At 39.3% G+C, this 24,860-nt stretch overlaps 1 protein-coding gene across 2 annotated transcripts in view; it reads left to right on the top strand.

Annotated features, from left to right (window-relative positions):
• The window catches only part of CDK17 (cyclin dependent kinase 17), an 85,924-nt gene that overhangs the window by 34,974 nt on the left and 26,090 nt on the right, over nucleotides 1-24,860 (top strand). For both annotated transcript variants that reach the window (XM_020815494.3, XM_073000253.2), the window contains exons 3-4: nucleotides 5,995-6,159; nucleotides 9,525-9,658. In XM_020815494.3, coding sequence (XP_020671153.1) covers nucleotides 5,995-6,159; nucleotides 9,525-9,658 — 299 coding nt within the window. The remainder of the gene's footprint in view (nucleotides 1-5,994; nucleotides 6,160-9,524; nucleotides 9,659-24,860) is intronic.

Below are 24,860 nucleotides of genomic sequence, written 5' to 3'. Positions count from 1 at the left end.
TTTCCAAAGGGAAAGAGGTATTTAGGCTACAAATGTACCCTTAATTCACAGACCCACAGAAATGTGATATTTATACTTGTTAGAATGATGGCCACTTTTCTATTTTTCACCAGTACCACTTAGATTATGGATAGGGAGTGCATGACCTTCTGGAAGTTATTGAATTTCAGTTCCATGGTTCTGTAACCATTGTAGACAATAGCAAGGTACCACGAGGACTGCATTCCTTTAACAACTGGAGTTATGTATATCTCTAACTCTGACTTAAATTCATCTGTTGAGTTGTGGAGCTCACTTTCATGTTCCTCTCTTTTTCTTCTGGTTTCATGCAGCTGCCTACTATTTCACCACATGGGTAGTTTTGTTAGATTGTTATGTAGCACTAAATATTTCAGTGATGCTGTCTTAGTACTAGGATATCTCATAGTTTCAGATTTTTTTGTACTAAGTTATATTTTGTAGTAAGAAAAATTGAATCTATGACCAGGAGAAATTAAGCTGGTCTCCCTAATTTAATTGCTTAGTTTCCATAATGTAGCTAAAGCCCCTAGCCCCATTATATGATTCATGGGTTACATGTAAAAAGTCCCAGATTCAGTGCCTTGGTGCCTTGGATGTCTAATGAAAAGATCTTGAGATGTAGAATTCCTCAGGAATCCTGTAAGGCTAGTATTGGTAGATCAGAATAGTTTGATTGACAGATAGATAACTCTGATGGGATTAGTTGTTAGATTGATTAATAGGTGGGATTGACAGGATCAGTAGATAATTATTCTGCTTCAGTTTGTCTTTTGTTAGAGGGGATGCAGTGTGTTATAGAGTATGGAAAACTTATTGTCTGGCCATTTAAAATCCTACATATCCTTCTCTCCTGCTGTGGATGCCACCACTAGGTATGTAAATAGGAGTATACCATGTTTTCCCGAAAATAAGGCAGGTTCTTTTATTGATTTTTGCTCCAAAAAACACATTAGGGTTTATTTTCAGGGGATGTTTTATTTTACAGTCATGTCATCTTCTTCTGGTTGCTGTACAATGGTGGAGGGCGAGATTTCACTTATCTGGGTCAGGGCTTATATTATGAGCATCCTGAAAAATCATAGCAGGTTAGCTCTTATTTTCGGGGAAACAAGGTAGTATCTGACCAGCTATCAGTTGGGTATTAAAGATAAGGCTTACCTCCACAGCAGTGGCAACTTTTTGCAAAGAACATCAAGAAAACTGCTCTTTGCTTACTAGCATGCAGACCATTTCTTTAGAGTAGTGGTCACATTTCACCTACATGTGGACAAGGTACACCTGACACCTAGCTGGGAAAGGTGAAGTTGCTTGTGCAGAAATGAAGATTAAAAAGTACATTGAGAATGAGTCATGTTACTTAGTTTGGCATCCAAATAATGGACACTTCAGAAATGGCCTAATATCCCATGAGTGTATGCGCCTGGAGGAGAAGTGCCTTTCCTTGTTTGCACCCAGCTTCTCCTGTAATAATAACTTATTTGATTTGTTAACTGGAATGATATCTTGTTTGACATGTTGTTATGCAGCCAAGGTCTGGGGCCCCCCTACGTGTGTAACTGCCTTGGTGTTTCGCAGGGATTAAGGCAATCCAGCTCTTACGTTTGCTGCTCCTGTGTGAAAGGCATGTATCGAGTCTTGGCTAGAACGGTCACCTCACCTCGTGCCTTTAAAAAAAGAACCCTGCTGCTGTCTTTTGTTGTTAAGTAGTGACTGTATGTGTGTAAGAACTCGAAGCCTTATAGGAAGAAGAAACAAATCATAGGAGAAGAGAATGTTCTGTGTGCGCATGTGGAAAAGAGTGAGTAGGAAGGAGAAAAGCTGGTGGGGAGGAATGGAAAGCCCTGCAAGCAAATAGCTAAGCATGATGAGGCGTGGCACTGCAGACATGTTTGTCGTCAAGCAGGAAGTGCAGAACACTTAGCTGTGGCAAGAAAGATGGTGCATCATCCAGCTATTGAATGGGCAGATTTTTAGACATTTCTTAATGTACAATTAACAGTCTGGGATTACTCTTATAGTGGAAAAATCTGGCTCTCATCATTTAATTAATTTTCCTTGTTATCTGTGATTATTTCTAACTCTGGTTTTGAGGCAAGACGTTCTGTTTAAAATGTATAAATCTTTAGAAATGTCATTTTTTGGCTGAAACCCCACAGTAAGCCACATCTAGAGTAGAGCCTACTCTAGTTATGACTTACTATGAGATTTCAGCTTTAATACCTTAAGCCATTTTCAGATGGTAAAACAGTCCCACTTAGCTGCTGCTTAGCTAAATTAAATTCTAGTGTGAACTGATGTTGCGGTGGTTAAACATAATTTCCCCATAAGAAAGGCAGAAGGGCCCAGGGCAATATTTCTTAGTTTACTGGAAAAGAGTCTACCTAGCTATTCCGTTGAAATAAAGGGGAGTTGTGTGGTCAATATGAAATAAAATACAAATGCAAGATAGGCAATACCTTTATAGGCCACTAAATAATCATCATACAATACACGAGCTTTTGGGGATCAAACACCACTTCATCAGGCTTTAACCAATGTGAAAAACTTAGTCCAAAAGTTCATGACATAATGGATTTTGGCATTTGAATAAATGGGACTTATTAAGTTTACTGTACATACCCCACCCTGATTTAGTGGGTCAGCTCTTAGGTGGTGCTAACAACTGGAATTGGCCCAAAATGTTATCTTTCTTGCAAAAGTAGGCTCCAGGTGCCTGCTTGGAGAAAAAAAAGCTTACAATAAACTGGTTGCCTTTTGTGGCATGTTTAAATCAGGCTTGATTTAAACATGAAGCCGAGCTGGCAACAAAAACTTAACCGTGCAGTTTTGCAGAACTTACTGTGCCAGCACTTCAGTGACTTGGGGGCTTTTTAATATTCAGACATTCAGTTATTTTTGATTTAAACATACAGATGTGATGTTCTGCTTATTTAGGGCATGGACCTCTGGCATGCCAAATCAATACATGCACAACTAAGGCATCATGGCCATAGATGTATCTTATCCCTATTGAAATACTAGGAGTTAAAGTCCTGTTTAACAATATTTTTGTGATTTCGCTTACAGTGCCATTATGGACCAGATTTACTATCTGTTGCTTGTTTTGAAGCCTGGTTATACGATATTTGCATTATTGATTTTATCATGATGAAACATGCAACATAACGCTTGTTTTATGCATTTCCTCTGAGATTGTCATGCATACAGGACACAGCTAGATACTGTACTCTGTTGGAGTGGAACAAGGGAGCTGAATATGTAGTGGAGAGCTTCTATGTCCTTTGACTGCCAAAGGGTTTATTTCAACATCTTGCTGTATGAAGTGCTTCCTAATCTTGTTTCCAAGCAACCACTTCATGCTGCATTAAGTGAGAACATTTTTGCTTTTCTGGAATCTGTTGTTTCTGCTGCTTCCATCCTGAGCGGTATTACCTGGCCAGCCTCCCTTTTTGCAAACTGTTACCTACTTTAAGACTCCCATAGGTCATAATGAACTGATATTCTCTAAAACATTTTAGCTCTGATCTGGACAGATTCAATTGTGGTTAGGCCAGCCAGCTTTAAAGGACCAAAATGTCCTGTTGTGGTGAGCAACTGCCAAAAAAGCCTCCTTAAATTTTCTTGATGCTGAGAAATAATGCTACCAACCATTTTCCTTGGTGGCTAGAATCCAGAAAATGTAAAACATACCGGTAATCATGTACAGTCTTCTGTGGCGTCTGCGGGAAAGTAGTGAAATGATTTCATTGGAAGAAGCAGTTTATCAGATATGAACTTGGAAGTAAATAATTTAAAACCTTAGTTCAGTTCTGTTTCTCTAGGTGATTTGTAATAAAGAGCAGAAGCCTCATTTTAAAACGTTGCAGCTAACCAGGGTAGGATCTTGAGGGCCCTTGAGATAAGAAGCTTCACTTGCAAAGCGAAGTGTTTTAGAATGTGCTCAGGGTCTGGGTGTAGATAATTATGTATAAGTTCCATCTTGGAAGAAAAGAGCAATATAAATGTAATAAATCAGTAAAATACTGTGCATCATTGGCTGAAATCTGGTTGCACAGTTACACAAACAGTGCAGTTTAGAAGCAAATTAACAAGTCTTTGTAGACATGATCTGTTGCATACTTAGTCACACAACTAGGCTTGCAAGAGATACTGCCTATGGAGATTTTTCAGTTTACGGCGTTGCACTTCCAAATGTTACGCCATTTTTGTAGCTGCACAAGAAAAAGATAAAATAGCTGCCCAGTATCCTTTGCCTGGTAACCCAAACAGCTATCATCTGAAATCACTGTGGTTTGGTATACAGTATATTAGCTTCTAAAGAGAAGTAGTTCCTAACACATGTAAACAGATTATTAATACACATACGTGTGACTTCAGTGGTTTTCTTGCTGAGCAGTATGTGAAATAAGTCTTCTTCCTCAACTGAGCAGTTTCCATTTCAGTCTCTTCTTGGCACATCCTCATAACATCTTGCCTGTTGCCTCAGGCCACATATGGAATGGGCTCATAGAAAGGCACGGTGCGGATTCATGGGCCAGTGTGGAAATGATTCTTTTCCTGCGGCTTTGCATCATCAGGTGACTGACTGTTCCAATGGAACTGAATCTTTTCAGTACTTTAAAGGAAGTTTCTGCAGTGTACTGCCATCCAGGTGTATGGATCTACAGGGTCCAACAGTGAGAAGGATGTGGAGGGACTCTAATTAACTGGCACACCCTAATGGGTGCCAACCATTCTGTACTAAGCTCCAGTGTAATAGGTAGTCATAGAAAATACAAGCTGCCTGAGAAAGCTGCCTCATTGCTGGCTTCAGAGGAAAGATGGGGAATAGCTGAGCATTACTATTTAATGAACCTGAATGGATTGCGGTTGAATACAAGGATGTGTCTCTTTATAAAACATTGTTAACATCCTTCTAGCCATCGGAAGCATTTCACTACAACCTGTAAATGGTTGAACAGGGCTGTTGCTTTATGGTGCACCGTGTGTTAAAAGTGTGGTTGGATATGTAAGAAGCAATGCAAAATACAGTATTAATGTTCACTCTGTGCTGCTTGTCCTGTCTGAAACAATAGCTGGAGAAGCAAAACGCTTTAATGCCATATCTTGTTGAAGCATTTTTTGTGTCTGTCCTCCCCTAGTATAGAATGGCAGTTGTGACTTAGGGGAAATCAGGGTCAGTGGATGGTGAGGGACAAAGGGAAGAAAGCTAACTATTCTCCTCCACTGTTACTGAGCCCCAGTCTTGCTTCTAGTTCCTCCCCCCCTTGACCCTTATATCCTCTTGCTGTCCCATCTTGTTGCCCTACTGCCATCTCTTCCCCCCTTCAGCCATTCCTCTTTGTTCTGCTGAAATCCTGCCCTAGCAACATCTTTGTCATTGTCAGGCAGAACATTTCTGGCAGTTAGGATATAATGCCTTGGTGGTTTTCTTGCAGCCTGAGCTGAACACCCCTGCACTAACTTAAGGCAGGTATGTCTTGCTTAAGAGGCAGAAGCCATTGGAAGCCAAAATATTTCTTGAAAAAACTTCTATAGTGAGTAATCTCATGTTAATGTGTGCCAGTCTGGCATTCTGCAGATATATTGGACTGCAGTCCCCTTTGTCCCATAGTGAGCGATGGGAGTTGTCCAGCCCATGCATTGGGCTGAAGGAAATTGGTTTATTCTGTACATTCAGAAAACATAATCCTGCCCTCTTCCCAGATGTATTGTGACAGGTAAGGCACCCGTTTTTTTGTGTTGTAGTTCCCAGCTATGACTGGAGGGTTTCTGTGTCTCAGCCTTAATGACTATAAGGCACAAGGAAAGAATATCACATTTCATTATAATTTGTTCTGTATAATGCACTTTACTATTCTTATTGCTGTAGTACTGTATACAGACTATTTGATAACTCTGCTCTTTTCTCTCTCCACATGTGCCTGGATTTCCTGCTTGTGGAATGAATTGGTTTGTGCTGATATATTTTAGAGCCCATTGTGAAGAATGGCAGGCCTCCTACATCCCACAGCATGCACTCATTCCTTCATCAGTACACAGGATCTTTCAAAAAGCCTCCACTACGAAGACCACACAGTGTTATAGGTGGCAGTCTTGGCTCTTTCATGGCCATGCCAAGGAATGGGAGCAGACTAGGTAATGTGTCCTTCTATCTTCAGTTTATAATTAATCATTTCATTTCTGTGCCACCTTGGCTCCAGTGAGGTGAAGGTGCCACAGGCTGTCCTCTCCACTTGATCATCACAACAACTGTATAGGATATGTTGGACTGAGACAGTATATCTGGGTGAAGATCACCACTGAATGCCAAGGTTAAGTGGGGAATAAATTGTGTATTTCTTATTATAAGTGAGAATTGCATGTATTATTTCCCTGTAGATTTCCATTTGATATAGGGTGTTGGTATAAGAAAAACAGTCAAGTTTGTAGTGATTAAAATGATCAAAAATAAGGACAGAATGTTACTAGGAAGTCCTCCGAATAAAATATTCAAGACTGAATATGCCAGGTTAGTGAGAAGAAAGGATAACATGGACCAGCTTTCACCCATTGTCCAGAGATGACAACTGTGAAACTCTTTTGCACAAAATTCAAAGCCAATCTATTCCCAACTTTCTACTTCCGAAGTCTGTTGGAGAACTATCCTTTTGCAATTATTTTGTTGTCTGAATCAATTACATGCTTTCATGTTACTGAATCCTTGGAATATCGCTTAAATATTCATGAGGGCTGTTTTCCCCTACTTCATAGAGAAATTAATTGACTGGCTTGCCTGTTCTTTGTGTCTGCAGATGTGAACTTGGTGTCCCAGAGGTGTGATTTTTGTGTTAATAAACCCATGGTATAGAAGTCTTTCCTACGAACAGAGTGCTGTTTTGTCTGATAACAGAGGGAAATTTGAAGGTTGCTATGGCCTGTTTCCTGTCACTAATTCACCCAGTCAGTGGTATTAAATTCATTTGAATAATACCTTTTGGACAATTTGATCAACTTGTATTATGCACAACTTTATGTGAATTTAAAAAGCATCCACTTTTGTTTTGCTTTCATATAGAAAAAAGAGAATCATATTTAGGACTAGAAAAATCTCACTTAAGGCTAGAAAAAAATCTGCAAACACAAGTAATTTCATTTTAGCAAACAACAGCAGTCATTATACTTTACTTCTGCTGAATTGGAACCTTCAGAACTGAAACTGCCAAAATGGATGCCATTGCTCACAGAAGATTCTTTGTTGTTCATAAAAATGGAGAGATTGAATATTTTCTTGTCTGATATCAGTGGCTGTAACACCAACATCTTATGCAGCATGTGGCATTTTCAAATAATATTTTTGCCTTCTTGGTCAATATTTTTTCACAGAATACATTTGTATCTACCTGGCAGTATGTAGAAACATATTTTATTTCATCTATTTCAGATTCAATTTTCTTTAAGTAGAATATTAGGAACTACTGTTTAGCTATACTTCAGAGTGCTAAACTTTATCCAGGGACATTGTTGGACCTCTTTTTGCTAGCAGATTTGTTGTGTATCTTTCTTTGAATCCAGCCTTTGTAGGCCTCATTATCATTTAAGGGAGAATTGCATTCTAATGTTTTAATGTAAAAAAAAATGCCTTCACCCGATTTACACTTAGAACAAAGGCCTGTAGTATATAGGCAATTGTTTGAATCACTCTTACGAACTGAACATAAGCAAACGTGTTGGCCATGTGATAGATACATTCATATACTGTATAATCAACAGATCTTTGCCACATCAGGCTCTCACATATTCAGAGTTACATTTACAACTCTGATCACCAAACCTCAATGTGAAAAAGAGCAGAGAAAGTGGGGGAAGCTAGAACAACTCTCCTGTGAGGAAATGTTCGATGTTTGGGACTATTTCGTTTAGAAAGAAGTTAAGTAAAATCAAGTAAATATAACAGGTGCATAAAAATAAGCATGCTATAGAGGAAGTGTTTCAAATTCCTAGATTTTTGGTTTATTCCTTAAGCAGATGGTAGGAAACCGAGGACATACAGTGGTGCTCCACTTGACTATTACCCCGCTCCATGACTAATCCGCTTTACGACGAGGTTTTTGCGATTGCTATTGCGATCGCAAAACGATGTTTAAATGGGGAAAATTCACTTTACGATGATCGGTTCCCTGCTTCGGGAACCGATTCTTTGCTAAACAATGATTTTAAAACAGCTGATTGGCGGTTCTCAAAATGGCTCCCCACTGTGCAAAATGGCTCCCCGCTGTGTTTAGGACGGATTCCTCGCTTAACAGGCACCGGAAAATGGCTGCCCTATGGAGGATCTTCACTGCACAATGAGGTATTTTGCCCATTGGAATGCATTGAACCGGTTTTCAATGTATTTCAATGGGTTTTTTACTTTTGCTTGATGACGATTTCATTCTACAGCGATTTTGCTAGAACAGATTATCGTCGTCAAGCAAGGCACCCAGTGCTGCAAGGTGACCAGCAACCTGATGGCTTTAATAGCAGATTGTCCAAATTCATGGAAGGTAAATTCATCAGAGATTACTAGCCAAGATCAGTGGAGCCCTGTCTCTGAACATCCATCTCTGGAGAGCCGTTGCAGGAGAGAGCATTGTCCATCTGCCTTACTTGTAGGCTTTCCATAGATATTTGCTTGGCCACTGTAGGGAACAGAGTGTTGAACTAAAAAAGACTGGGTGGGTCTGTAACACTTGTTGCATTCTTATGAGATAGACAACAGATATACATAGCAGTGGATCCAGTGTTATGTCTCATGAGTCATGACTTGCTATACATTACATTACCTGTAAAAGGCCTTAATTGTATGTTGAAACAGATAGATTTTTATCAAAACCACAGCTACAGTGTTGCTGGAACATTTACTTCAGAACAATTTGTTCTTTGTAGGGTTGTTGTTTTTGTTTGTTTTTTGCTAAGCTGAATTTTTTTTCTACATCTGCTGTCTTTAGCATCACAAACCTATACACTGTGGTGAATGCGTAAGAGGGTAGGTCCATTGCATTCATTGGGGCTTGCCCCCACATAAATGGGCATAAGATTGCTTTCTGAGCCTAGTGACTAGTTGTCACTATTTACTGTCAGATCACTTCCAACTGATGGTGATGCTAATAGGGTTTTCTAGGTATGTACAGTGTTCAGAGAGTGGTTTATCTTTGCCGCCTCTGACCTCCTCCCCATCCCCAGTGAGTTTTCATGGTGGAACAGGTATTTGAACTTGGAGTCCTAAGTCTAGCACTGTGTTTACTTCCATGTTATCTCAAAAGTATATCGAAAGGTTTGGTATTCAAAGATGAGTAGATTGAAGATATTTCAATTGAAGATAGAAGCTAGGTAAAGTGGAAGCTAGATTTAAAGAAAGATTGGGCAAATCTGATATCTCTTTGTGTCTGAATGTACTACCACTTACTTTTGGGTGAGCAATAAAGTCAAGAGTGGTTTCTTAATTGAAAACCAGTACACTAACTTGTCTTTGTTTGATTTAGATATAGTGCATGAAAATCTGAAAATGGGATCAGATGGTGAAAGTGATCAAGCTTCTGGAACATCGTCTGATGAAGTCCAGTCCCCTACAGGTGTTTGCCTCAGGAACAGGATACACAGGCGGATTTCCATGGAGGTAATCTGGTTTCCTCTGGAGTGGGGGTGGCATTATGCTAACAAGAAAGTTGAGATTTGTTTGCCTGTTTTAACATCTTTGTTTCTAGTCATACTGCCTTAAAGTAAATCCATTGATGTTTAGCATTAATTAAGCCAGTATTTATTGAAACAGAAACTTAATTTAATCCTAACAAAAGTTTAAGAAAGCCGTCTTTGACGATATTATATTCAGCTTTTATACACACCCCTGTAAAATAAACCCTCCAAAGTGCTCACCTTCCAAAAAAGCCTGCTACCCTGCTAGGAGCAGAGCTCCAGTCAGCTGCATTCCTAAGCTGGGTGTGTGGGAAGCAGCTTTCCTCCCATAACAGGCGGCACAGTTTCTATGTGGGGGACAGAAGAAGAGCAAAACGAGCCAGACATCCTTTGCCAACCTCTGTATTTGCCTGCATGGAGCTCATGGCTACCAGACTAGAGTTGGACTACAGTAATAGAGCTGTTTCAGTAAGTCGCCTTTGAAGAATGTAAAGTAATGGGACAGCTGCCAGGATAGGGTTAACTCTTCTTATTCTGAAAATAAGACCAACAAAAATGGGTATTGCCTTGCAGAAAGGATGGCCCAACTGACTTGAATATCTCTTTCTAGTATTTGTTTCTGCCCCCCCCCCCGCGAGCACCGTCGCACGCATGCGAGCACGTTCCACTCCCTGCGAGCGCAATGTGCACATGCATGTGAGTGAGCTCCTCCCCCCTGCGGGCGTGCCACAAACACACACACACCCAATCAGTCTGCAGTTGGGAAAAGGTTGGGGACTACAGGCTTTCAGGTGTTTTTTTCTAGCAAGTTTTACATTTATTCTCCTTTATGTTTTGATCCCCTGTTTTCGTTCCTGTTGTAGTAATTAGTTTGTTGGGAGGCAACCAACCTTTCTGAAGCTCAACCATATCTATCCCTGTGGTGAGCTGTCAAACTATAGGACCTCAACATCCTTAGCGTTCATTCCTGCATCTAGTTAAAAAGTGAGAACATGCTTCTACCAAGACAGGCAGGTCTGGGGAAATGATTTGCTCCTCAGAGTACCTCAGGAAAAGGGAACATTGTGAGCGAGGTAGGTTAGCTAGAGAAGGAGGCTGTCAGTCCTCACAGTCCACAGGCAGGAGAATCAGGTGTTGCTACTTTTGAGAATTCAACCAGTTTGGGAGAAGCTTCAGAGATAGTTATGCATCTCAAAAGTTAGCCATTACAGACAAGGGTATGGGGAGAACTGGGAACTCTTTCCCGCTCATCAAAGGACTTCACTTGTTTCCCTGCATTCGCAGCATTGATAGATGCAGCAGAGAGAAACCCATAAGAATAGAATAGATGGGTTCTCTTCAGACTGAACTTAGATCAGAGATCTGAACAGTTACCATTTTGGACTGCAATTCCCAAAATACCCCGCCCAGCATGGACACAGGCTGTCCTGACTGAGATAATCTGGGAGTCCAAAACAATAACTTTATCCATATCTGGTTCAGATTCCTCCAGTTCTTGATTTTTAGCATAATCTCTAGACCAAAGATTGTTGTCTGAGCTTCATACAGCAGTATAAACAATAAAAGAAGATATGTCTAAGAAATATAAAACAGAAGCAAAAACTAAGTAAACGTCTGAAGAATCAAGAGTGTCTTCGGGAGGTGTTTCAAACCTGTAACAGATGCTATTTCCCCCCCCCCAAAAAAAGGGAAATAGCACAAACAGGCATTAGGAGGTGCCAAATGCTGGGATAGGTTTGTTTGTGGGTCACCTCCAGATAATGACCAACCAGTTGTGGTAAGCACGTTCTCCCTAGCTGACTTTAGTGCTCTTATTCATCTGTAAAGAGGATGATAAACTTCCTACTAACTCTGTCCAGAGTTCATACTACACCTGGAAGTGAGATAAGAGGAGATGGAGACAAAGTCATCCCCATCCTAGGTCTCTGGAATCATCTTCTCTTTCCATCCATACTATCTAATTCCCAGATTTGACAAAGAAGACCCAAATAACCCCCAACTCTCTAAATCCATTTGACACACTGTGGTGAAAGCCTAACGAGATTAAGCCCTTGTTGGTGCTATTATTAAAGGAACTTAATCAGAGAATGGAGAATGACAATACTTTGAAAACACTCGAAGTTGAAACAGGTTGCTCTTGGCTATAGGTGCTGCCACAATAAAATAGGAAATTCTCCATGGAAGGGGATAATTTCATTGATTCAGTACTCTGATCAAAAGAGGTAGTCACCCTTTCCTCCCAGCTGTCCTATCAGTTTTACAGAACACACTTTCACTTTCTCTAGTATTAAAATGTTTTTTGTGTGTATGGTTTTTGGTAGGGATGAGCAGGTTGTTTGGCATGACTGGAACTGAACAAATTTAGGTATTTGTTTAGGAGTTTAAAGATTCCTTCTACAATGAAATGTTTGTATATTCCATGGGCACAATTTGGATGAGAATGAATTAAGCATGTCCTACATGCTGTGGTGTGGATTTAGGTGACCTTTCACTAATGCATCTTGCGATATTGAGTGAAATATCTTATTTGCTGGCTTGTGATGATAGTAGTTACAATCCTTCACATGTGGGTGGTACTGGATTGGGGGGGAAATCAATGCTGGCTTCAGAGTGTTTCCTCTTTGTCCATAATCAGGAGACATGTCATTCCAAAACAAAAGATCACTTCTAGCCAACAAGATTGGTAAATAAGTTTATCTTCAGTGACTCAGTTGGCACAATAACATTTAAGATGAAGTGGAAAGATAAGCACAGAATTAGGTCTTATTTACTCTTCACTTTCAGTTACCTTGAGATAAATAAGACCTACCTACAGATGATGCTCAATATGACACTAAATTCATTTTTAAATCCTATACTTGGAATTGTATTCTTCTTCTTCCACTGAAGGTAAGGGTGGATCCAGCTGAAGGTAAGGGTGGATCCAGATCAAAGGGAGGGAGAGGTGATCCATTTGCCTTTTCCATCTGAAAATTGCCCTCCTTTTGAAACTGTTGTTCACAGTTCCACATTACTGTATACCCTATACTTTGTTCCATAATTGCAAATGTTTTTTAAAGGAGTATAATTAGAACCCCAAATAAGGGGCTGCAACATTTTGTACTAGCACTGGGTTTGTATTTCCTCTGTAGAGGCTCTACATGTCACATTTGAAGACACCTTCAAGACAATGGCTGAAATCCTGTGCATGTAAATTCATATCTCCTTAACTGGATGATGTTAGCAAATGGTTGTCTTTAAAGTGAATGACTACTCAGTTTAAAAAAAAAGACAGACTTTTATTTTTAATTATAAAGCCAATGCTAGCCAATTAAGGTTTTAATCCATAACACAAAGTTCTCTTTCAAGCTATTGTGAGATAGCAATTTCTCTTTGTATTTGTTATAGCAGGGTCCCAGAGCAAAGTTAAAGATATAATGCTTATTGGCTTTTTTGAGATGTATTCTTCTACTTCAGATGTGCTGAAAAAATTAACGTTACATAAAATTCACTATACAAAGAAAGTTGGCTGATTTGAAATGACTTCTGTAACTATGACTGACACAATTGGTTCAATAGCAGTTATCTTTCTTTGGTGATACTGTGATAGACAGGGAGCACAAAACTTTTGAAAGGGCTGTGAAGTTCAAAGGAGGACAAGGATCTTCTTCTTATACCACCAAAAGGACATCACTATTCATGGAAAGTGCAGAGAGGTAGAGAATGTATGGTCACAAGAGTTTCTTCCTCTTGTACCCTTTTCCTTGGTTGGTTGATCTGAAGAGGAAATCTAGGATTGCTAATAGTCTCACCACCAGGTTATATTAGTACCCCGGTCTGTAGCTCTATCTGAATCCAGCATTATACAAAACGATGCACAAGGATCTGGCTCATTCTCATACCGAAGGAGATTACCATTAATTTGTATTTGTTGTCAGAATCTAAACAATAATAGAGTTGTGTTTTTTGGAAAAGTTTTTAGGTCCTCTATTTTGAATCCTTTACCATAAATGGAAGTAATTCTGTCAAGATCAGTGGTCACCCAGCAGAAGGAGTAATAAAGCTTCATATGCCTAGACATTCATTGGAGGCTGTTCAACACACAAGCTTTTTGAAACCTATAGATTATTTGAAGGATCAGAATAGATGTAGGAGCACTGTGACATTTAAATGATATATAATTCTTACTTTTGCTAGGCAAGGAGCTTTAACATTTTATCTTCATTTTGTTCATTAGAACTAAACTGAGAATAACTTGGTATGATGCATACAGTGATGAGAACTGCTTGCAAATCATTATTTGCAGTAGAAAAATCAACTTTCTTCATGAGGGAAGTGTTACTCATTGCCAGTAGCTGAGTGTTTTCCTGACAGGGTTTGATGATACAGTAAGCCAGCAAATGGCACACCATGATTCATGTTTGAAAATTGCTTGATTCACCTGGATTAGTATTGCCACTTAGATGTCTTTATATGTACATCTTGCTTGTTTGCTTGTTTATTTTACACATTGTTTTTCTATGAAGTTGTGCAGTATGACATACAAGCAGTGATTACAGCTTTAAAAAATGCAGGATGGTTTAGGATCCAGAAGTCATTTTACTCCATGTGGAAGGAATCTTGTGTCCATGGAATGCCTATTCTGTACTTCTTGTGAGAGGTCAGAGCAAAGCGAGCTAAGCCAGGGATGTTCTTTCACCGTGAAAGGGTTTACACAAGCTTGTGCACAAACTCAAGAGTTAACCTACAAAAGTTCTGGCCATATTCAGTTGCCAGGGTTTGCCATGATTTATCATGATGGGAATTAGACTCAGCTAGTCTTGGGCTTGTGTTCTTCTTTTGAACTTCTGCAGACAAAGTCAGAGGCATTCATATCCATTTTACTTAAACATAGCTTAATCTGTCATCCAAACCAGGAACTGTAGTGAATGAAAATAATGAGTAGTTCAAATAAACCAACTTTAAAACCCATGATTTCAAGTTGGATTATTTTATATCACTCTTAGTATTAATTGCACTTTGCTCTTTTTGCTCCATATAATGCAAAGAGCTAAAGTTAAATCAGAAGCAAAAGCCTTCAAACTCCTTGACTCCACTGCACAGGTCTTTGCTTCCTGTCACTCCTGCTGTAAGCCATATTTTTATTATGAGATTTGATACAAGTATCCATGCATTGGCAGCTAGTGCTTCTTGGGACTGCTATGGCAGAGTAGCCAGTAGAAGGGAAGCCAAAATCAACAGAAGTTGGGACTAGTTAGTTCTGTTGTCCTTCCCTCCTTTCTCCCTTGTAGTGACACTACAGTACAACTTGTTTAGCATCAAACTCAGCTGAAGTCTTATGTTGCATCAGTAGGCTGTCATACTAATATGCTTTACTCTCTGTGGAAGAAAAACTGGCTTTTACCACCTTTTCGAGCAGCAGGTGTCAGCGACCTATTTGCTCTAATAAGCCAGCCTCCATTGCATTAGTGGAACAACACTAGAGAGAAATTATTTTCCTTCTGCTCTCAGTTTTTGGCTCCAAGCCAGTGCCAGCAAAATAAACAGAAGCTGTGTATAAACTTTATAACCATGATCAGCATAATATACTGCACAAGTTCTGTCAGGTGTGTTTATGACTTGTGCTTGCAGAGTACGTTTTTTTACAGCTGTAAATACTATACTAATTGTTTTCAACAGTCCAGCAGTGTTTTAGAAATTGTGGTATCTATTTCGGAGCTTTGAATGATGTGTTGGCCTTAATGTGTTAACAATAAAGGAAATATAAATCCTATGTTCACACGTAGTATTGCCAAATTCTTTACTGCTGCTATGGGCATTAGAAAAAGGATCCTAAAAGTGGATGGGCCTCTGTAGTCAGAGCATACTTTGCTAGACATTTTGGCATTGCTTCAGGGGAGATGTATTGACACTATTGGTGTTTACCTCTGAACTATTGCTTTGCATTTGATCCCAATATTTTTGTATATTTATATAATTTAGATGTTTTATTAGTGGCTGGTCTTTTGACTGTAATAAACTTTTATCTATCTATCAATACTTTTATTTATTAAAATATTTTTATCCTGCCTTTCACCTTAAAAAGAACCCAAGGCCAGATTCTTTTGTGTTAAAATGGACCACAAGCAAACTGAGGAAATTAGTTTTCTGAAAATAACATTTGGAAAGTAACAGTTACTTTCCAAATGTTAATTTTTAAAGCTTAGCTGCCTCAGTTTGCTTGTTCTCCTGGTAAATGCAGAAGTAAGATACTATTTCTAAGCTCTGATTTACCTAGAGACCAAAAACACCAAGTGCCCAACTCTTGTCCTGGGCAAGCTACTTTGAGATGAGCACTTAGCAAGAGAGTAGGTTTACTGGGTTTTGTAAAGAACAGTCTCGTAGAAACATAACAGCAGTGTTTATATTAACATGAGTTGTAAGGAAAAGGCCAACTTTTACTCAAAGCAGGTGGTTCCCATGTTTTGCTTGGTTTTCATTCGTTAGGCATCCTTCAGTCTTGAAAGACTATGGTAACATGCTCTGTATGGAGGACTTGGAACAGCGTCTAGTGTGGCTGAGGAGGGCAATTCGAGAGTGACAATCCCACACTGAAGACAAATCCAATCTGTCCCCTGTCCAGCTCCCTGATTTTGCTGCTTTTGTGACTTCCTCTTTGCCTTGGCCTGCTGGTTAAAGGACTATAAAACCATACACTTAGAAGAAATAATGCCCTCTGGTTCCCTTGTTCAGAGGTGAATGTCCTCTATTACAAAATCTTGTACAAATAGTCTGCATAAATTTGGTCTATATAGACCAAAAAAAGGTGCAGAGATTATAAAGAAGCTCGCTCCCGAAGAAGGCTTCGGCAAAATGCCTTGAGCCAGAGCTTTTTAAAGAAATACAGAATTAAAAAACTTGATTCTTCTATTTTCTACAACATGAGACTTTGTCTCTCATTTATAATTTGGACTTCCATGGATGTACCAGCTCCTTTTGTTTTGGTTGGAATGCTAAACAGCACCGCTTCACACTGCAACCTTTTTATTACAGGTCTCGCATGTAGCAGTTTTAAAAACAAGTCATACTGTTCAAAGATTGCAGAACTTGGCATAGTATTGCAAATTCTTCAGATTGAACTGTGTTAGCCATGTTCTTTTGTTTTGTCATGTTACAAAAATACAATGTGATAAGACAGTTTTTGAGAGAAGAAAGGTTGGCGTCTGGATCTCATGTTGTATTACCTTCTGTGATGTTAATATATTAAGAGGTATACCTGTGTGTGCCTTGGGTTATGTTTGGTAGTTTCTTGTCATTTGGAAGACACTGGTAGTTCATATGTTGTGGTGCTTATTTGTAGGGCTGTAAGGGCCTTTAGGGTCAGCTCATCAGGAAATTAAACCATAAAGCAGACAACATGATGAGCAAACAAACCACATTACATCCTCTTGGCTGAACAGCAGTGCTGTAACTTATTAGCGAGCAGCTTGTGGTTGTTGCTGACAGGATGTCTTCCTGATGCTTGTTTAAGCCAGTGAGACGGCTGATTCAGGCTGATACTTACACAGAAGAGCAAATCACTTTCATTTGACCTATAATGGATTGTTTGGGCTATCAAATTGACATCTATAGACTTTGAAGGCACCGTCTTTCCTCCTCCCCACTCCCTGCTGCCACCCCCGCCTGTTCCTCGGGATGTTACCAGCTCTTGATGACCATGGTTTCTTATTTACTTGCCCTCTGCAGAGTGGCATGCAGTGGTAAAGAAAGATTCTGATAGTTACAGGCAAATAATTAAATGCCTGCCAGCTTCTCTACTATTTGGGAACTTGAAGTCATTCTTTCATGTGTCTAATCTTCTTGCTGGTTGTTTAGTAATTCACCTTTTTCCAAGACCCATAAGCCTACATTATATAGTTTCTTGGTTCTTTTTACTCTCTTCTTTTCCTTTCATCCCTGTTTTCTTCTTTTTGGCACTCTGTGGACACTCTTTTACTTTATTCATCGTTTTCGTTTATTGCTGCTTCTAAAATAGTGTCTATATTCCTTGAACGTCTTTAGAGAAATCATTATTGAGAGTGACTCGTGAAACAAGTCTTGGTGGCAGTTTATATATGAAAAGGTTTTTCAGCTTTCACATTGTTTTTTAAATGTCACGTAGTCAGTATACTTTTGAAACTTTTGAAACAAAGTAGAAATATCTACTTTGTTATTTGCTATTCCACATGCAGATGGGCATTATATTAATATACTGTAATGCCTATTTGCATGTGGAATAGCAAATACTGGATAGATAGATAGATAGATAGATAGATAGATAGATAGATAGATAGATAGATAGATAGATAGATAGATAGATAGATAGATAGATAGATAGATAGATAGATAGATAGATAGATAGATAGATAGATAGATAGATAGATAGATAGATAGATAGATAGATTTGCTATTCTACATGCAAATAGACATTATATGTGGAATATCAAATAACAAAGTAAATATAGAAGGTTCAAAAGTATACTGACTACGTGACACTTAAAAAACAATGAGAAAGCTGAAAAACCTTTTCATAGAGGAAACCAAAAGCATCTCTGTTCCAAGAATAAGCAGACTCTTGTTCCCTGGAGGAGAATGGCAGTACAAATTTAAATAATAGTCTGCTTAATCTCCAATGTGGCTTGAAGAAACTAAAATCCTTTATTAGAAAATAAGGGCACAGGATGGCCAAAACTGAAATCCTGTTTCAAAGTTACCCCTTACATACCTGTTGGTTATAATTATTCCAGCTATTAAAAATGCTGCCAGGTTACTGCCCACCCAGCCCAGAATAAAGAGGCGAGACACAGGTGGTTGGGTTAAAAATTTGGGCCACAACTTTATTTAAACTAAATCTGCCATATACAAGGGGGCCTAACGTAGTGCGGTATTTCTCCAAATCCAGTGTAGCCTTTACCTCCGGGCCATTCTAGAGCAGGGCAAATTCCTATTTCTGAATCATGCTGTCATCTGTGCAAGACATATTCAGGTGCCTTGTGATAGGGGTACTTCCCCACTGCCTCATCCCACTGAGCCTTGTGATCCTAAGTGAACTGCTACCCGGGAGGTCCCCTTACGAAAACACCACCTCTCCTCAGAGGCCCTACTGACTCCACCTAACCGGGAGATGGAATGTTTTTTGCACCATATGTCCTCCAGGAACTCACCAAAACTCTTCCCTTCGCACTACCTCATGCTGTGACCGAAAATTTTCCTTTAACTATTCATTATAATTGTTTAATTAATTTTATTAAAGAACTGCACCGCAGCATTAAGAATGGGATGAGCGAAACACACCTGCCTCCCTCAAAGCCAATCGTGGATGCAGGCCAAAAATGCCCATCCGGCTCCACAGTCAACCAAGCTAATCTTATTCTTACCTTTAGGGTGTGTGAGAGGGTTCCTCGGCCAATGGAAGAAGAGGCCGGGCAACTCTTCCCCTCCCTGAGAGTGGAGTCATCATTCTGTGATGCCATTGTTTAAGCGGGCGGGTGGGCAAAGCATCCCCACCACGGCAGCTCTGTGCCCAGCGGAGTGAACATTGCTGTCGGGTTTTTTCTTATTGACTCATGAGTAGATTATTATATAGGAAATGTTTAATTCAACCTCATGATAGTGACAAGAAGACTGAAAAGATACTTTTAAAAGAGGTATGAAAAATTGTTCTGTTGCAGCAGAAGCAGATGCAAGTCCTCTGTTGCAATGAAGCAGTTCTCTTTTTTTTATGCTCATCTTTTGTTCTTGTTGTCGTCATTATACAGTGGTGCCTTGCTTAACGGGTGCCCCGTTTAACGACGAAATCGCATAGTGATGAGGATTTTGCAATCGCTTTTGCAATCACTTTGCGATGGTCTGAATGGGGTTTTTTCGCTTTGCGGTGATCGGTACCCTGCTCCGCTTACCAATCATCGCAAAGCAATTATTTTCCCCCAGCTGATCGGCAGTTCCAAAATGGCCACCGGGTAAAAAACATGGCCACCCGCTGTGTTTAGGGACAGATTCCTCACTTACCGGGCACCCAAAATGGCCGCTGTATGGAGGATTTTTGCTTAGTTTTTAGCCCATAGGAACGCATTAAACAGGTTTTAATGCATTCCTGTGGGCTTTTTTATTTCGCATAGCAACTAATTCGCTTAGCAGCGATTTTTCTGTACGGATTATCGTCGCTATGTGAGGCACCACTGTACTATTAAATAGGATGGCCATGTGCTCTCTTCTGCAGAGGATTGTCATCTGTTTTCAGAGCTATTAGAAGACAGTCCACTGTTTGAACATGTCTGCTATTTGAAGGACTTTCTAATCCAAATGCTGTTTAAAGTCCTTTCCAGTGCAAGGGAGAAGAGAGTTAGTGTCGTGTCATGGGTAGAATGGCTGACTTGGGCCCAGAAATAATAATAATAAGGAGGAGGAGGAAGAGGTGGGAAAATGGGAGATGCCTAAAGAAACCAGAATGGTTGACTAAAGAACTTTCAACTCAGCTAAGTGTAAAAAAAAACATGTACAGGAAATGGTAAAATTGGGAAAGCACCAAAGAGGAATACAAGAAAATAGCCAGTACATGTAGGGGGATGGTAAGAAAAACTAAAGCACAGTACAAACTTAGGCTTGCTAGAGAGATTGAAGATAATAAAAAGGGATTTTAAAAGTTATGTCAGCTGTAAAAAGAAAAAGAAGTAAACAATATGGTCTCCGCGTGGAGATGATGGCCAATTACTAACAGGGGACAGGGAAAAGGCAGAGCTACTCAACATCTTCTTTGACTCATTTTTTTCCAAAAAGGAAAATAACCTGAGGGATGAAGAGCAGGTGAAGTAGTGTGGGAAATGTTGCACAGAATAGGTAGAGAAGTAGTACAGGATTACCTGTCTACCTTGGATAAATTTAAGTCTCCTGGGCCAGACGAATTGCATCCAAGGATATTTTTTTTAAAAAAACTGGCAGAAGTAATATCAGAACCATTGGCAATAATCTTTGAGAATTTGTGGAGAACATGGGAAGACCCCACAGATTGGAGGGGGGCAAATGTTGTCCCTATCTTCAAAAAGGGGGGGAAAGGAAGACCCAAATAATTATCACCCTGTCAGTCTGGCATCAATTCCTAGAAAGATTCTAGAGAAGATCATTAATCGAACAGTTCATAATTACTTAGAAAGCAATGCTGTCATTACTAAAAGTTAACACAGGTTTCTAAAAAACAAGTCATGCCAGACTAATCTGATCTCTTTTTTTGATAGAGTTACAGACTTGGTGGATGAAGGGAACACTGTGGATATAGCATATCTTGATTTCAGTAAGGCCTTTGACAAGTTTCCTCATGATATTCTTGCAAAGAAGCTAGTAAAATGTGGGATAGATAGTGCTACTGTTTGGTGGATTTGTAATTGGCTGACTGACCAAACCCAAAGGGTGATCACAAATGGCTCCTCTTCATCCTGGAAAGAGGTGACTAATGGAGTGCCCCAGGGTTTTGTTCTGGGTCCTGTGTTATTCAACATCTTTATCAATGACTTGGATGAAGGAATAGAGAGTATGTTGATTAAATTTCCAGATGATACCAAATTGGCAGGGGTTGCTAATTCCCCAGAGGACAGGATTAAAATTCAAAATGACCTTGACAGATTAGAGTCCTGGACCAAAACTAACAAAATGAATTTCAATGGGGAGAAATATGAAGTCCTACAGCTAGGCAGAAAAAATGAACTGCACAGATATAGGATGGAAGACACCTGGCTAGACAACAGTACCTGTGAAAGAGGTCTAGGAGTCTTGGTAGACCACAAACTGAACATGAGTCAGCAGTGTGATGTGGCTGCCAAGAAAGCCAATGCAATTCTTGGTTGCATCAATAGGAGTATAGTGTCTAGATCAAGGGAAGTGATAGTTCCACTCTATTCTCCTTTGGTCAGACCTCACCTGGAATATTGTGTCCAGTTCTGGGTACCTCAGTTTCAAAAGGATATTGACATCCTGAAATGTGACCAGAGGAGGGTGACTAAAATGGTTAAAGGTCTGGAAGCCATGGCCTATGAGGAGCAGCTTAGGGAGTTGGGAATATTTAGCCTTACAAAAAGAAGGTTGAAACGGGACATGATAGCCATGTTTAAATATTTGAAAGACTGTCACGTTGAAGAGGGAGCAGGTTTGTTTTCCAGTGCTCCAGAGATTAGGACACATAGCAGTGGTTTCAAACTACAGGAAAAGAGATTCCATCTGAATATTAGGAAAAACTTCCTGATGGTCAGAGCTGTCCAGCAGTGGAATAGGCTACCTTGAAGAGTGGTGGAGTCTCCTTTTTTTGGAGGGTTTTAAGCAGAGGCTGGATGGCCATCTGTTGGGAGTACTTTGATGGATGTTCCTGCATGGCGGGGGGGGGGAGAGTTTGGACTGAATGGCCCCATTGGTCTCTTCCAACTCTATGACTCTATGACATCTTATGTCTGATGAAGTAGACTTGTCCACAAAAGCTCACATTAAAAAAATATAAAAGTTAGTCTTTAAGATGCCACCACATTTTTTTCTTTTTTCTTTTTATTTCTGTTTTGCTTTTACCTATAGTTTATTTCTTTGGGATGATTTTAACAGGTTGTCTACTCTAGGTTCATGCTGTCCCATTCATTTGGTGGGAAATTATGGTTTCCACGAACCAGGCCAAAGCATATTTGGAAAATAAGTTCAGATGAACTTTAAGCTGAATGTTCAGTCACCAACATTGATCTTTATATCCGAAGAACTATTGCATTATTCTTGTTTCTGTTGTTAAATGTAATAGACTTTGAAACAGTCCAGGAACAAACATTTATTTAAATTCTCCAAAAGGCTCCTTTCTCAAATAAGTATAGTTTTGTTAAAATGAAAGGGGTTCTTTGGTAAGATTTTCATTGGAATAGAGGAAACCTAACTGGTGGGTCATGTTAAGTCATTTGGATGCTTAGACCCATAAATATTTAAAAAGAGAAAAGTTTTCTTCGGGTTGTCAGATAAAGCTGAAAAGTCTAATAGCAGTGTGCTGCAAAAGCCTGATGTCAGAGAACAAATAGGGACACAAGATGGGTTGTGTTCTAAGCCCGTCCCTGGATGTTCAGGGTGCTGGTATGTAGCCTAACCAGCATCAGGAGTCTTGTTTTCCATGGGTAGCTGTGAACTATTTGATTGGCTAGAATGATGGAGGTTTGTAAAAATACCAAGGATTGTTTTCTGTGAAGAAGAGCATCATACACCACAGAAAGGATAACATGCATGAGGGTTTTTTTTGTTTTTTTTTGGGGGGGGTAGAGCTGTAATTAGAGAAAATTTCATACTGCAGGAGGCTTTCCTGGGGACTTTCTTCTTTGCTCTGACTTCTTTTCTCTTGCAGCTAGCTCATGTCTAAATTGTCTGAGTCGTAGTTTTGCCTTTCCTCCATTGTAATTTGCCTTCTGTTCTTTGTACATATTATATTGTAAATCCCATTTGGAGATGTTTCTCTTTATATATGTTTTACTTAGCACTTAATATATAAGCTCAGCATTCATCAGCCTAAATCCATTTTGTAGTCTCAACCAGAGAAAACCCTATCACGTAAGTTGATGAATTTTAAGTCAGCACTTATGTAAATCCCACTGATTCAATAGACTTACTTTAGTTAGGATTACCAATTAGATTTAGGTCATTATGAGTCAGAGTCCTTGTACTCATTCACTGCATACACTATCAGATCCAGTCAGGTAGACATTACACAAATTACGTAAACTTCTGGATTAATATGCAAGTTTGCCACCACCTTCTTTTTAAGAATTGGTTGCAGCTTGTAAATATAAGATAGAATCTATGAGTAAAGATGGGCGGGGTATAAATAAATAAATAAATAAATAAATAAATAAATAAATAAATAAATAAATAAATAAATAAATAAATAAATAAATAAATAAATAAATAAATAAATAAATAAATAAATAAATAAATAAATAAATAAAGGTATTGTGCCTCAAACCAGGGGTGGTATCAGAGGTTGGCATGGTTGAGTACCTGCTAGGGACTCAGAAAGATCCGTTGCCAATCCTGGCACTATGCTTATCTGGTGACAAGCCATCAGTCACCTCCTCTTCTCCCAAGTAGGTTTATGTGTCCATGACACTTATCAGTTCAGTGGCAGGAAGTCTCCATATTAGATTCCACAAAATGGCAATTTGTGGCATTTTTTTCTTGAGGAATTTAACATGGCAGATCCCCAGTACACAACAGAGTCTAGCAGCAGCTCTGCTCATGCAGTAAGCAATGTGAGCACGTAAAAATATCCAGGGTGATAAGTTAGGAGTCTGAGGTAAACTGAGTGACTGGCTGTACAGGCAGCAAATCACAACTGCCACTGCTTCACATGGGACATTAATAATAGTTGAGGTGTGAGTTAACTCCAAAGGAACTCTTGTGGATTGGAAAACAATGTTCAAGACTAGAGTTTGTAAGCCTAAGAAATTACATTGCTAAGGAATGAGTTGGTTGGTAGATTAAACCTTAAAAAGGGTGGCAGCTGTTTATTCTGAATACAAAATATTGGGAGTTGGGGCCTCCAGGGGTCTGCCAAATATTGTCAATGTGTGAGGTGCACTCAAGAAGAAAAATGCTCAAATGTACTTGAAAACATATCTAGATGATCAAAAAGATGTTACAAAGTGCTAACAAAATGTTAGCACTTCGTAAAATATTTTAAATATTCCTTCTTAAATGTGAGATGAAGAAGGTTTGTGCCCCTTGCTTTATATGTTCCTTTGAAGGTGTATGTAATTGGATTTAATGGACAGGAGTGGAACACGGGGTGCATGTTTAATAGAAAGCAAAGCAGCATGCTAATTTTTCCTATATGCCCAGTAGAGTGAGTGCTAATATGACCAAGTGAATTTGTTAGGTCATGGTGTGGAGAAAGTCTTTCCCTGTTGTGGCACCAACCATGTCAGACAGTTTCCTCATTGAGTTCTGGTGACCTCCCAATATGGGGTGCTTCTGCTGTGGATTGAAGATCTATTTACATTACATGCTCCAGTCACTAACAGTTATTTTACTGAACTGAATTAAATATTTTATTGCTCTATCACTGCTTGATTTTATTGTATTTTTGTTTTTTGATATTATAGTATTGTAAATAGTTTTTAAAATTTCTTTCATTAAATATGGCATTAAAATAGTTCAAATAACCAAATATAAATTTATGCTGATGG

This window comes from Pogona vitticeps, chromosome 5 (genome assembly GCF_051106095.1).
Source record: "Pogona vitticeps strain Pit_001003342236 chromosome 5, PviZW2.1, whole genome shotgun sequence".
Classification (NCBI taxonomy): Eukaryota; Metazoa; Chordata; class Lepidosauria; order Squamata; family Agamidae; genus Pogona; species Pogona vitticeps.
This window is presented reverse-complemented; position numbering and strand designations above follow the sequence as displayed.